Consider the following 15,768-nt stretch of genomic DNA (forward strand, 5'->3'; position numbering starts at 1 on the left):
AGCTGATGTTGAGACACTCTACTTTCTGCTGCTTTTTTAGATATTCCTTATTGATTGGCGAAACTCAACGCCGCGCCTAAACTAGAGCGGAGAAATAAACCCATTTAAAATATAATTATTCCTCAGAATGAGAATCGAAGCTGTAGCCCATAGTTATGTTTACAGTCAAATACTGTTCTACTCCCGACGGTCTCTTCATTTTCATTTTCCCAATAATAAACTCTTTTATATATTAAGTACTAGCGACCCGCCCGCGGCTTCGCCTGCGTGAACTACGTTATTATTAATTTCTGTCTCCATGAGTACCTACGTACTATAAATGACGTCCATGCAAAATTTGAGACTCCTAGCATTTGTAGTAACGAAGTTTCATACAAACTTTCAACCCCAAAAACATCCCCTTAAAAGTCGAATATTGCAAATTCCCGTCTTAGCGAGCACCTACGTCCTATAAGTAACTCCTATGCAAAATTTGAGATTCCTAGCACTTGTAGTTTCTGAGATTTCGTGATGAGTGAGTGACCTTTCGATTTTATATATATAGATAGATAATTAAATACGTTTATCTTAATCAGTGCTTTCTATAAACGTTTCTTATTACGCAGCCCCTTAATAGTACTTATGTAATTGTTGGAAAACAATTAGAGTACTCAGTAGTTATTATCACAAAAAACAATTCATGAGATCAATTAGCAGTTTAATACTAGAGTTATATAACAATAAGTGGTTTTACAAAGAAAATGGCTGCTGTATTGCTAATTACATTTTTTGTTTGTTTATGTTTCTCAATCAGTAATTTAGTGATATATCACTATTTTATTTACTTTTTAGTGATTCAGATATCATTAATACCTGATTCCTGATTTTGAAACAAACTCGCAAATTAGCTAACAATAAAAATTATAAAAACAAATTGCGTAGGTGTAAATTACAGCTTATCAATTTTCGAGATGTGAATTTATTGCTATTTTTTATCGATTTTACGTTAATTATATATAATTGTATACAGACTTCATCAGTTTTAAAGTTGTTTTTAATATAATATCGAAATGTACCTATATAAAGTATTTAACTTGTATTTCTAATTTGAACGATAATTACGGGTCATTGTTTTGCAAAATACATACGTAAATAATTACTATATTATTCAACAATTAATAAATAAAATAAAAAATAAATAAAAAGTATTTTTATTGACAACATTCACTATACATTTTATGGGTTACTAGCTCCTAAGTAAGAATAAACTGTGTTTTAGAAGCTAGTGACTTCCCTGTTTTGAACATAAACTTAGGTGTTATTGTCGCAAGCCAAATAATGAAATAAAAAAAAAGAAATTAATAAAATAAAGGTGTGTTTTAGTTTGCTAGATGTGTGTGTGTGTGTGTGTGTGTGTGTGTGTGTGTGTGTGTGTGCGTGTGTGTATGTGTGCATATGTTGTGTCAAATACTATATTATATATATTTGTTGCTTTATTTTTGTATCATCATCAAATCTTCAGTGTTTGTGTAATCTAGTGTCATTAACCAGTCTATAATTTTTCTCTTAGCGGTGTATTTATTGCATGTTCTAATAGATAAAATTTTGTCAGCCGTACTATATAATATTGGGGCTATGAATTCATAGCTACGACGGGTAACAATAACAGATTTGGCAGCTCCTCCCCATGAAATTATGCAGTAAGTCAGAATACATTCACAAAGGGACTTATATATTTGTAATATCTGTTTTATATCTAGGACTTGTCTTAGACTTTTGAAGAGTATTATTAATCTTCTTATTTTTTGCGTCATATTAGATATATGTGGTTTCCAATTTAAACGATTGTCTATTGTTACGCCGAGGTATTTTATAGTGCTTACTCTGTTTAATCCCTCACAGTTACATTGGCTGCTTATTTTATGTTTCAGGTTACGACACGAGTGAGAGTGTATTTTAATGTCTAAATTCTCCATTGCTTCCCCAGCTGCACTGTTAGAAAAGCACATAATATAACTTTTATTAGTGTTGAGGGTTAAAAGATGATTTTGAAGCCATGTTGATATCAGAGATAAACCATTCTCGGCAGTAGTTTTGACATCATCCCAAGTTCTGTCGTGGAAAACAATGACAGTATCATCAGCATACATTATCAAAGATGATTTGTCTAGTTTGAGTTGACATAGTTGGTTAATGTAAATTAAAAATAACAGCGGCCCCAGGGTGCTGCCTTGTGGCACCCCGTATTCACAGGGCAGGTTGTCACTGAATTGATCTAAAATTCGTACGCACTGCACGCGATTGTTCAGGTAGTTATTAAACCACTGCTTTGTTATACCACGAATATCATCCAAAATAGAAATAAGTTTGGGAATTGGCACGGTGTCAAACGCTTTTTTTAAATCGAGGAATACTGCTAAACATTTTTCTCCTTTATCTAAGTGAGATGTTACAGTGGTGGTTAGCTTGAGCACCGCGTCCTCTGTCGAGTGATTAGGTCTAAACCCATACTGATTGGGAGCAAGTATTTGATTTTTGTCTAAAAATGACAAAAGTCTTTTGTGTACAATTTTTTCTAGTATTTTAGAAAGCGTTGATAATAATGAAATGGGTCTATAGTTCGAAGGAATAAAATCATCTCCACTTTTAAAGATGGGAATGACCACTGCTTGTTTAAATATATCAGGAAATATTCCTGACTCCATAGATAAATTACATAAATGAACAATAGGCTCGATTAATACCTCATGCAATGCTTTTACCATTATGCCACTAATGTTATCATTACCTGAGGATCCTTTCTTTAGTGAGAATATAATTTTCTTGACTTCCTTACAATCAGTAGGAGACATGAACATTGAGTCGGCAATATGTCGCTTTCTTTCAAATAAAAAACTTTTATCGTCACACGGCTGACTATAAATTGCGCTAGCCAAATCTCGCCCAATAGACGTAAAATAGCGATTAACGTAATTCAACGAATTTTTAGGTGTATCTTTAATGTTGATTAGTTCAAATGAGTTTTTTTTATTTTTAATATTGTAGCCGATTTCTTTAAGTATATTCCACAATTGCTTAGAGTTATTTGAATTAAGTTTTAGTTTAATCTGATAATACTGTTTTTTCTGATATTTAATTATATAATTACATTTATTTCTATAGTTAATAAACTGACTTTTAAGTTGTTCATTATTAGGTTCTTTTTTAACTTTTTTATACATTTTATTACGTTTACGTATCGATTTTAGAATTCCTGTCGTTATCCAGGGTTTCAGAATTCGATGTTTCTTAGGAGTAATTTTTTTAATTGTATTTTTAATTAAAATATTTTTTAGGTTATTTACTAAAAAGTATGCCGCCTGATTAGGGTCAGTAATTTTAAAATATTCTTTCCAATTCAATAATTTTAAAGAATCTTTTGCTTTATCATAATCTATTTTTAAAGTTTCTTGAGCCGCAGCAGACTTTGATTTTAATATATTTTCTATTACTAACATGATAGGTGAGTGATCTGTGAATTCATCGAAGATAAAAGTATTCCATTTATATTTTGTTTTAATCATAAAGTGATCAATACACGTATATTTGTGGGTTGGTTTGTCAATACCTTGCTGAAGACCGTGTGACGCCATAAGATTTAAATAGGTGTCTGAATGCTTTGTGTAAGTAGTTCCCGCTATAATATTAACATTAATATCACCTGTAAATATTATATTTTTGTATTTGAGATCGCGTAGTAATAAATCAATTGAATCAAAGTATTGAGAGGGGTTAGTAAAGCACGGAGGCCTATAGGAACAGATTAATACAAGATCTAATTTGTTAATCTCTAATGTTAAGCAGCTACCACTGATTAATTTAGGTTCTTTATAATTTACTTGAAAACTGTCTTTGACATATATTATTATACCATCATTTTGATTGATACTTTTTTTAGTAGAAAACGATAAATAGTTGGGTATTGTAGGTATAATACTACTTTCGTTGATCCAGCATTCAGTCAGTACTAAAATATCACAGTTTGTTAATCCAAGGCAAGCTAAAAAAGCAATAAATGCATCAAAGTTTGCGTTTACGCTTCTTATATTTATGGTTATAACACGTAAGCACTGATTATTAAAAGTAATATTTTGTTTCTGCGATAGTTCCAAGGGGTCGTTTATCCTCATACAAGGTATTTTGTCTAATTTATTTAAATCTTTAATTATATTATTAGTAAGATCCACTTTGTTTTATAAAAAATATGCATTAATACAAAACAATACAAAAGAAAACATAAAAAAACATAATGTAGGTAGGAAGAAATTTTTAAGAAAAAAAATCACTCACCACGGTGAATCTATCTTGTAAACGCAAGTTGACGTGTGGTCCAAGGTAAAGACGAATATTATTAAAATTATTTTTCGTGATAGTACAATTGTGGTAATTTGTTAAAGATAAATAGTTATTTAAGAACTTAACTGAGATAATATATAAGTATGTACGAATGTATATGTTTCGTCGTTTGTGAATAATATATATATTTTTTCTTATAATATGTAGTATAATATGTAAGTATTGGGTCTGATATATAGAATTAAATATGTAATGTATTTGACAAGTAATTGTGTGAAGTGTATTGACAGTATAAACACTAATAAAAACATATAACAACCATAAAAGTTTTCCTGTTAGTCACTGTTCACTGTTAAAAGATTTCAAATTTAGGTCTTCTTCCATTTTAATGGTGATATGCCGCATGCCATCTGTCTTTCTCATAAATATTTTTCCATTTGCTGTCCAGCAGTACTTGATCCCATTCTCCTTAGCAAATTTTCTAGATATGAAGAATAATTTTTTCGTTTTTTGGTTTAACAGTTCCGATATGTAAACAGGCAGTTCATTTGTAGCACCAATAAGAGAGGCATTGAACTTTTTTCCAGGATTACGCTTATTATATTTTTTTACCTCGCTTAAAACTTTGTTTTTTGTAAGGGAGGGTGAAAATCGTACTATAATGGGACCGTTATTGGTTTTGTTTTCAGTGCGGTAAATTTCTCTGGGTTCAAAGGCCTGTAAGTCTATATTTAACGCCTTGCATGTAGCTTGTAGTATATTTTTTAAGTCATCCGTTGATTCTTTGTCTTTTTTAGGAACATTTCTTATTTCTATAGCCGGAGAGTTTAAATTTCTTTCCAGGTATTCAATTCTTTCTTCTAATTTTTGGATAATGACATTTTTTGCACAGGATTTTTTTTCTAACACTTCAACCCTTGTTTTCATATCATCATAATTCTTTGACATAAATTCAAGTGCCTTTTCTATTTCTATATTGGTTAGATGCATTTTGTCTGTTTGTGTTTTTAATTCTCCTATACTGTTACTCAATTTTGTGAGTACGTTATCTTGTTCAATTTTCCAGTCTGACAACATTTTCTTAATTTCTTCTTTGAGAGAATCGTTGAAGTTCATTTTGGAATCATGTGTATTTAGCCGGCGTTTAATTCTTCTGGTTTTGAGATTTGTGTCCTCTTCATCGATATAATCCGCCGTTTCTGGGTCCGAAATGCAGGATAGTTGTTTCGACATATTGTTTTAATTATGTACGTAACCGCTTGTGACTTGTACCATAAGTCGTATGCACGAGAATGCTTCGACGCACGTTGATACTATCTTTGTCTCAGCTTGCTGTCCTTTTCTTTTAACGTGTAATAATTAAAAAATATGATATTGAGGCGACACGTCCACTCGCCACTGCGGTCCGTCCGGGAATAAGAAAATCAACTAAAAGTAACTTTTTGAATTTGACTTTATTTTATTTGAAATTTGGAGCGAATTCTGGAATTTAATCAAATAAATAACTTAAATGCGTTTGTAAATGAAATCACGTACAACTCGAGTGATAGATAACGTTATCAGTATAAAGTCCACAGTAAATATTATAATATTATTGCAAAAAGTCATAATAAACATTTTTTAAAGTATAACAATAGGTTCATTATTTTGTTTTTCTTTCTAAATATAAGATTTTATAAATAAATATTCCTGATCTAATAGTTTGTCATGGTACACGTCGTCAAGACTTTCTCCAAGGCCGATGAAAGTTCTGCAACAACGCTACAACTGTGCATACAAATGGTATAATGTTAACTTTAAGTAAACAAAGTATAAGGAAAAATTTAAATAATCGTTGATTTTTAACAAAGGATATTTCTATGTTAAAGATATAAACATTTAATTCCAAGTGATATAATGGTCAAAATTTTAATATGAAAATCAACTAAATAGTAAAAATCAGTAGCATCGTTTGGTAACATCGTTTCACCCAATTTAGTCGCCAGTGGAATGACTGAATGTTGGCGACGGTTGTGGGTTCGATCTACACTCGTGAAAATTATTATAAATAAATTATATAATCATTACCCCAGTTTGGGAGTCACCCATACTTCCTCTGTCTACCCTGCTAAGCGGAAAAGCTAGCATGAAGCTGTTAAAAAATGCATATTTTAATACAAAATTATTGTTATAGGCTGGTAGCACTTTATACGCTCAACTCGAGATATGGAAAGCTGCGAGGCATGAGAGTTGGAGAAGCCAATGGACAGAACACGAGCAGCCATCTCCTACTCCCGCACCAGCTGGCTTACCTTCTGCTGATGATATGAGCGACGGTACGTATTTATTTTATTTTCTGATAAAATCCTTTCAAACATACAATTTTTTTCGCTTTTATATCTTTCCTCGTAAGTGTAGTTCTCCAATAGCATATTTCGCTTAAATAACGTTTATTTTTTTCATGTTTTATACTTACTAATAAACAATAGAAATATGTATATAAAATTGATGACTGTTCCCTTTTAATTTCTCTAAAGATGAAATCTATAGACTTACAAGATTTTATTAAGCCTTTCCCGGTTTTCGTTAATTTTAATAGACTTAATCAAAAGTACATCTTACTTCATTACAGCTATATGGCTTAAATAAAAACTAATGAAATTGCTTTTAGAACTAATAAAATGTTGGCAACACCAAAGTTAATTAACCTGTACAATTATTTATTTTACTAGCAACGTTAACACAGATTATAAACGGGACTTAAAATGGAAAATTTATTTTTATTGTTACCCATTCAATTATGTGTTACTTAAACATGATATTTAAGTAACACATTAAAATACTTGAATAGTAAGTAAAAAATAAAACAAATATATCTTTACACGTGTTGTAAGTAAAAAAATTTTTACATATTTTTACCTTACCTAAATTATATTGGATATTTTGTATTAAGCTGAGTAGTGTAAACCAAGTTGACTGATATTTAGAAAGACAATTAAGTTTTTGCTTATAAAAAATTATAAACATATAACTAAGAAAAGTGTGATTATTCCACCTAATGAAATTTCAATACACATCCATATTTTAGTTTCCATAAGCATTATAATGAAAAAATCTTTATAAAAAAATGATATATAAACCCTAAAACCCTAACTTATTTACGCCAATAAGAAATAACTTTTCAAATTCTAGTAAGAAATAGGAGATGTGGCACATTGTATTGTGTACACCGTTAGCGAGGACCTACATACACGTACAGACAAACAAGTTGATGATGTACGACTGTATAGACGGACTGATGGTTCGACATAAAGGGGACAGCTTGATGGAGCATGTATGCTTCAGTTCTATACTGTCAATTTATTGCTTATATAATTTATTTTAAATGTCTATAAAGAAGTATAGGATTTATAGAATGCTTTATAAAATAACTTATAATAAATAATAATGAAAATAAGTGAGTTTATGTGAAGAATGAAGTGTCTAACACTATCTCTCTGTCTCTGCTACAGTTTGCAAGAAGTTGGAACCAAAAAAACTTCGATTTTTTTCAATAATACATTGTAATAGGTACATAATTGCATTTTCGATTAAAGCTTAAAAATATTTTCTTAAAACATTCTTAAGAAATATAGATAGGAGTTAAATAAATATAATACCTAATGAAATTCCTGACCTCATTAAAACATAAGAGGATAATATTATTTGTTTTTATTGAATCATCAATAACAAAGCTTTATTAAATGGAATAATTATACGTTTCACAATAATTAATAACAATTTAACGCCACAGTTCTGTAAATATCTGCAAAGGTACATTACGTGATGGTTAAAGATTCAAATATTACTTGAAACGAGAAAAAATTACACTAAAAAATAAGTAGTTATTTACGGTCTCATTTTTAAACATACACAAATAAAGGAAAAGGTAGAGAAAAAAATCTCTCTTTTTTCTACTTTACAACATTTAAAAAGGGTAGAAAATAATAATATATCACCTATCTCATTCATGGAATAAACTTTTATAGCTTTAATAGATAGATAGTGTAAGAAAAAAAAGTGTTGATAGTGGCACAGGAAACTACAGGCAATTATCGTTAAGAGTTCGCAACATTCCGACGTTGTATACACGATTCTTTATATCTTGTTAATAATATAATGTTTATATAGAAATAAATTTAGTTCAGTTACTGTTGAAATGAATTGCTTGTAGTATATATATCAATGTTGCATATAAATATATAATTATGTTAGTATCAACATATTAAAATATAAATAGAAAAATATAAATAAAATTTAAAAAATATATAAACAGTATCAAAGAAATCGCGAATTGAGTGAAAGTTAGTTTAGTTATTAAATTAAATTAGCATGGAAGGCAGAGGGAACTTAGTCTTAAGACAATTCCTTTTCCCGCTTTCTGCCGAATTTTCAAGGCATTTAAGAAATAAAAATATTAATAAGTAATAATTCATTCCCCCGAGTGGATATCGACCACAACCGATTTATTTATTATTACATCAAATATAACCTCAGTTAAAATTGTCATTTAGCATTGCTATTACATATACATAGAATAGACCATTTTGAGAACACTTAAGAATCAGCAAGCACTATCAACATAGTATAGGTTACATATTCAAGAACAGTTATACCATCAATCGGATGGTCAATGAGTCTTCGTCAATCCCTTATAAGAGAAGGCAGCTTTTTCCAGTGTTTCCCGAAGCCCCACTTAGCCGGGCCCGCAAGGTCGCATATATAAGGCCATATAAAATGTACATATATATAAAAATGTATACGTTCTTAGAATTATATAGATTTTGATCTAGAATGTGACAGGAAGATATATGAGTTCTTAGTGTTAGGGTAAAAAATGGTTAGGCGTGAGTTGTCATTGTAAATTGTTGTAAATGGTTTTTTCAGCGATTAATATCTTTTATTAGACGATGGTTGTTGATTCGATGCCTGTGCAAATTACGTTTGATCTGCTTGAGCTTAACAAGACAAAGTATTCCCGAAATTTTTACAAGAGGGAACTTTTATAAATGCAAGTAATTTGAATTTGGTCGATTCTATTCTTTGGTTTTAATAGATTTTACAATTAAAAAAAAAATACATTTCTCTAAAAGAATTAATTTAATAATAACCTCTATACATTTATCCTATCAGTTATATTTTTAGGTTCTTTTTAGGTTATTTTAAATAAAATTTTGAGTATTATTTGAAACACAAGCCCTTGTTAACGAATGTTTAGCTTCTAACAGTAAATCGTGTGTAGAATTCAATTTAACACATGCATCTTTAAATAGATTTTAGCTATTAACCAAAGAGTGTTTACTGCACGCCTTACTGTCTATTTATTTACGTGTTCCAAATGGAAGGCCATGCTACTAAAATTAGAAAAGTTTTTAATATTTCTCTAATATTATGATTACAAAAATAAATATGTTTAATGCTAAAATGCGACTGTAAACGCGAGGATTGTGGGTTTCGTTCCCACTCGAGGGGAATGAAATATTTAATATTTTCATTTCTTCGCTCTGACAAGGCGTTGAGTTTTTTTTCTTTTAAATATATCGATAATACAATACATTTTATTTTTGTTAACAGAAGAAGATTCAGAATCAGCCAACACTAGCACAACCCAAACAGTTGGAAAAGTGAAGACGGGCAGCACGCACATACACCTGTGGCAGTTTCTTAAAGAGTTGCTGGCGTCACCCCATATACATGGCTCGGCTATACGATGGTTGGATCGAAGTGAGTATTATCATGTAATATTAATGTGGCGAATTAAGAACGATGGCTGTGGGTTCGATTTGGGTGAATGAAATAGGTAATATTCTAATTTCCCGGTCCTGGTAGCCTACCAGGGTGTGACCCTTAGCCAAGGGCGGTGGCGGTCACACCGTCACACACAGTCGAATTCAGGTGAAAATTGGGAAATGGAGTGTCCCAACACTAAGTTACAGTACAGTTCTCTGCTATATGCGGTTCAAAAAGTGGGGCTAAAAAAAATGTAAAAGAAAAAGACATAATAAATGGTCATAAACCAGGATGCAATTTTGTTGTAAATTGAGCGGGAAACATTTATTATTTATGTAAAAAAAGGTTGTATATCGAGTTTCTACGACTACTTTAAAGTACTTGATAAATTGAATAAATTGTAGGAGATCCTAGTTGAAACTTCTATTGTTATTCAATTCAATATCACTAAACTGGAACTGACCTAGTACAGGTTTTATTGACAACATTTCAAGAATTACTTTACGTCCGTATAGAATGCAGTATTTATTTTTTTGTTTCACATTCATCCATTTCTCATATTTTCTAGAGTATATAGGTACATAGAAAGTCTTTTATTATATTAATTCCGCTCGTTTACTTTGTCTAATCTGATAACAGGAAAATATAACCTTTAAAAATTTTAATTAACATCCATTTTAATGATCAAATTTTATAGCAGTATAAAAAAATTGCAGTTTCAACCCATAAATAAGATAATCAAAGGGATTTGTCACTTATTATTATAACAGATAATTTTAAACTGAGTTAGTAGAATCGATATAAATGATATTCGTTTACAATTACAACACTTTATTATACCAAAATCTTTTTATACTCATATTTTCAAATTGATACCAGCAATTTACTCATATGATGATATTTAATTGAGCGAAGCCACGGAAACGAATCGCTTTAGTCGTAAAAAATAATTTTATGTATATTGTTGATCGCTTGTAGTCGAATCGATTTTATTTTTTGTTCAATAATGAATGAGAATAGCTGTGACGGACCGATTTTCGAGGTATAAAGTCCATATAAGATGTTGTGTACAAGAAAAATATATTTATTTTGATTGTAATATTTATAAAATAAATAAGACGATATTTTATTTTTATAGATATTTATTTTCTTAGATTTGATGATTTTATTTGATCATTTTTTTATTGTTTCTTTGATAATATAGTATAAACGTGACGGTTATAGGATGATTTCCACTCGGGGGAATGAAAAATTTAATATTTTTCACTCTCTGGTAACAAGGCAGAGTGTTGCTTTGAATTCCACCACTCAACACGCACTGCCTTAAGAATTCAGCGAAAAGTTAGGAACTGAGTGTCTTAATGGGGAACGGAGAGTTTAAACACTAAGTAGCCTTTGCCTACCATGCTGTGTGCGGGATACAGCGTGAAGCTAAAAAAAGATGTCTTTATAGAGAGTAGAACTTACAAAGAGCATAAGTATATCAATCTATAGACGATACTATATCACAGATACAACAAGTACTTCTAAAACAATTAGGTCGACACAGAATCAATTATTCTTAACCAGGAGTTAGCCGGTAGTAACTAGGTTTCTACGTTCATATCTCTTGGTTATACTGCGACATTCTCAATCCAAGGTGAACGAGCCATTTACTTGCCATCTCTTAGTTACTCTATAAAACACTTTAAAGTTCGTGACTCGATATACGTATATTATATCAATACATTGTCTACTTTACAGCTATTATTGTTAAGTTATTTTAGATGTTAACGGGTGTTTTATGGTAATTTTAGATATGCCGATTATATGGAATTCTCTTACAATAGTCACGAGAACGGAAATTTGATTAATAATTACATTCTAGGTCGTTTAATTATAGCTTTGTCCTGATTTTATAAGCAAATATTACGAAACGTCTGATATACAATGATTATTAGTATATGAAGCGAAATTATATTTTAAAGTAGAAGTAACACTTTTCTATCCAAATTCCGTATTTAAAAGTAAACATTTCATGTGATAGCTAACAAAATTGTACGCATTCAAAAAAACAATGGCCCCCATTTACATTTTTCTTTCTATAAACAAATGTTTAATTCAAACAACGTTCCACAGGTAACGGAGTTTTCAAAATTGAAGATTCAGTACGAGTAGCCAGACTTTGGGGCAAGAGAAAAAACCGTCCAGCGATGAACTACGACAAACTGTCCAGAAGTATTCGCCAATATTACAAGAAGGGCATCATGAAGAAGACCGAAAGAAGTCAGAGGCTGGTCTACCAATTCTGCCATCCTTACAGCTTATAAAAGCTGGCTTAGCTCTTAAGTTAGTTGTAAATATTTATTGTAAATAAGTGTATTTGAGCCGCGGTAATGCGGACATTGATGGCTGCTTGCTTTTTACGAGTTACGTAAAATGTAAGTCAGTTGAACTTAGGTCGGTGTTTAACGTCGACGGGCATGTGCTCCGACGTACACCGATAGGTACTCCTCCATACAATTCGAGAAAGGTAATTTTCTTCGCAATTCTATAGGATGGAGACAAACATTTTTTAATATTAAGTTCTTTTTTTTACCGACGAATAGACGACGGTCAACGAGCATCTCGGCGTCAGTCGAAAGTTGGTAATTTTTATCCCATATATCTATGATATATTTCTAGTATGTTCTATGAACTTTTAGGTAAGCGAAATGTAAATAAACGAATCTAAAACTGAGCATACGTTTGCTCATCAATTATGAAGAGGTAATTCTCATATAGTTTAAATTAATTTATAAAATAATAGTTATTTTAACTAAAGTTTTGATTTAAGTTAAATTAATTGTCTAATAATCGTTTATTTCGTATGTGCGCCAGCATATGGGACATTTGCAATGTAGCTTTACGTATATAAACAAATTATCGATGGCGGTGTAATTGAATTGTGTTATATAAAATTGAAATTTTGTGCCAAATAGACCGTTTATGCCGAATTTATTCGGGACAAAATATGTCTGACCGGCATCCCGCCGATGTAACATTGTAAAAATATTATTTAAATCGGTGTTGGGTTAAGGGTTAGATTAAGTTATCTTTAACACGACACAGTTAGTGTCGATTATAATATTATAATATAATATAATATTGGACCAGCTAATGTAGATTTTATGAATCATGTAATGTACGTTGCATAAAATAAATGGCCATTTATATACAACTTACTTTTATTTTTGACCTCTTGTTATTTTGAATTGGAATAATATACTTACTTAGTCGTTATATGTATTTTTGTTCGACTGCAAAGGAAGGGCTATGTTTTTACATTTAATTAACAAGAAAAAAAAATCTATTTTTTTTTCGAAATAACAGCACGGATTGATTTTCATTCTGTTTCTCATTTGCTAGATTTTAAAAAAATGGATCTATATAGACTACTTATTAGCAACAAAGGAAATCACAAAAAATGATTTTAGAAAAAAAAATTACCCAAATAAAATTAAAACCTTCAACTAAAGTATCTTCAAAAAAGAATGTCACCCTCAAAGTCCAGTATAGGCTGGAAGTACTTATAGTTGTAAATATATAAAGGTCTGTATGTAAAAACTAAAATTTAGAGTGAACGCAGAAGTAGACACCCATATGATCTTTTATTCTTTTGTCGGTGAAGTTGAGAATGACGCAGAACTTTACAGATATAATTTAATTTCTTCAGCATTATATTTCTTCTCGATATTTTGTTAAATATTCAAAAAAAAAATAATAAATTAATTAATTAATTTAATCTATCAGCGAAATTGCTCCTTTCTCATGATTTAATTATTAAGAAAATACTAATTAGTATTTATTGTTTAAAAAACATTTAACTTATAATAAGATCTAATCAAAATAAACTCAAGCACATGCATATCAGCTTAGTTGCATCACATTGCGCAAATGTGACGTCAGACACCGTCGAATTCTTACAGTGAAAGTGCGTCGGTGAGAGGGGAGTGCGACCTCGGAAGGTAAAATTTTATTGAAAGCTAAAGAATCGGTAAGATATTGTCATATATTTTTTGTTAAAAACTTATATCATTTACCTACGAAAAATATATGTTATTGAAAAAAATATCTTTTCTATTTACAGATAGATACTGATAATCCAAATTCTACTTTCAGTCCAAACTACAAAAATATATCGAAATTACGTTTATCAGTTATTTTTTATATCTACACAACGGAAATACCTATATTAAATTTATAAATGTTTCTTATATTACATTGTACCTAGTAATAAATATTTCTATAGAACATCATGGAGTGGATGCTCAAGCGTGTGATAGTAGTGTTTAATATAATAAATATTATGATGCGGCGTTGAGTTACGCCAAACAAAATAAGGAACGAAAGTGTCTTAATGGGAACGGAGCATCTCAACTATATAAGGTGTATCTTTCTAGTAGCGTAAAGCTATAACAAGATTTATTTACCCATCGCTCGTGCATATTAGACAATACTAGAAATAATTTATTATTACCCTAAGTGGAACTCGAAATTACAACTATCGTACAATTAATTATGTTTAAATTAAATGCAAAAATACATACATAATATAAGCCATTTAAGAACCTCGAAATTAGATTTGAGTGACCACTGTGTAAACATTTATTTTTCATAGATTTTTTTATAGTACATGTTCATGTAAATAGTGCTTTCTATTATTTTTATTTAATAGACAATTTATTGGAAACAAAGCTAAAGGAACATCCTTTGATATTATTTATTCTTTATTTTTTGTTCAATTTCTGCCTAAAACTTGCACGACTTGCTTCTCAATTTTAATTCATACTACATTTGATAGAAGACGTTGAAAATTCAATCATTTGTATATATTTAACTCATCATTAAAAAAACAAAGAAATACCCCCTTTTTATTATGCATTTAAAATATACCATAACTGTTTTAATAAAAAATCTATAAAAATGGGGACTTACTTTTTCATATCTAAAAATTAACTGCCAGTATTACTTTTAACAGTATGTTTTTAACTCATATCTGTTAAAGTTTTTTTTTATCTCAGATATATCTATAAGGAAAATGATAGTAAAATCATGTATTGCTTACGTGGTTATAATTAGCTAAATTACATTTACTACCTTTTTTGGGCTTGGGGCTTCCTTTGGGGTTACTTTAAAGTACCCATAAATACTATTACTTGGTGCCATTAGTGGTTCCACGTAAGCTTGCGATTGTAACGTCAAACGAGTGAGTAGAGAGACCTTATGAGAGATCCTATGGAGTCACGTAAAAAGTATAAGGATAAGGATTCCCCAGCTTCTTCATACATGCCCATGTATGAAGAAGTTGATGACATTGGACGAGGCGAAACAGGTATGTACAGAACGTGGCGTTTGGTGCTACGTTCCCTCTGACTACCCTGCTAGGGATACAGCGTGAAGTTAGCTTCAGTTAAGTTATCATTGCAGTGGAAGTTAGAGGTAATTGAAGGGTGGGCGAAGCTCTACGCTACGGGCTCCCAGCTATATAATAAAAATGTTAACAATAATTAAAATATATTAATAACTTTTTTATAACTATTGATTATTAAATATTTACTTTTAAAAAAAACTTTTGCACAGTTAAGGCAAGTTGATTTTTACCAAAGAAAAAGCAATGTCTCTAACATAAAGAGTACTAGAAGATGTTACATTTCTAATATATAGTCTACACTATCAGGTCAATTC

At 30.4% G+C, this 15,768-nt stretch overlaps 2 protein-coding genes across 5 annotated transcripts in view; one reads left to right on the forward strand and one right to left on the reverse strand.

The window, feature by feature from the left end:
• The window catches only part of Ets98B (DNA-binding protein Ets98B), a 36,763-nt gene extending 23,502 nt beyond the window's left edge, over positions 1–13,261 (forward strand). For all 4 annotated transcript variants that reach the window (XM_085200459.1, XM_085200460.1, XM_085200462.1 and 1 more), the window contains exons 4-6: positions 6,488–6,629; positions 9,907–10,056; positions 12,181–13,261. In XM_085200459.1, coding sequence (XP_085056585.1) covers positions 6,488–6,629; positions 9,907–10,056; positions 12,181–12,371 — 483 coding nt within the window. In that variant the 3' untranslated portion in view covers positions 12,372–13,261. The remainder of the gene's footprint in view (positions 1–6,487; positions 6,630–9,906; positions 10,057–12,180) is intronic.
• The window catches only part of LOC146530220 (proton-coupled amino acid transporter-like protein acs), a 184,050-nt gene that overhangs the window by 130,459 nt on the left and 37,823 nt on the right, over positions 1–15,768 (reverse strand). The gene's annotated exons all lie outside the window — the stretch shown is intronic.

This window comes from Heliconius melpomene, chromosome 17, assembly GCF_056956725.1.
Source record: "Heliconius melpomene rosina isolate 202511_hmr_F chromosome 17, ASM5695672v1, whole genome shotgun sequence".
NCBI classification, from domain to species: Eukaryota; Metazoa; Arthropoda; class Insecta; order Lepidoptera; family Nymphalidae; genus Heliconius; species Heliconius melpomene.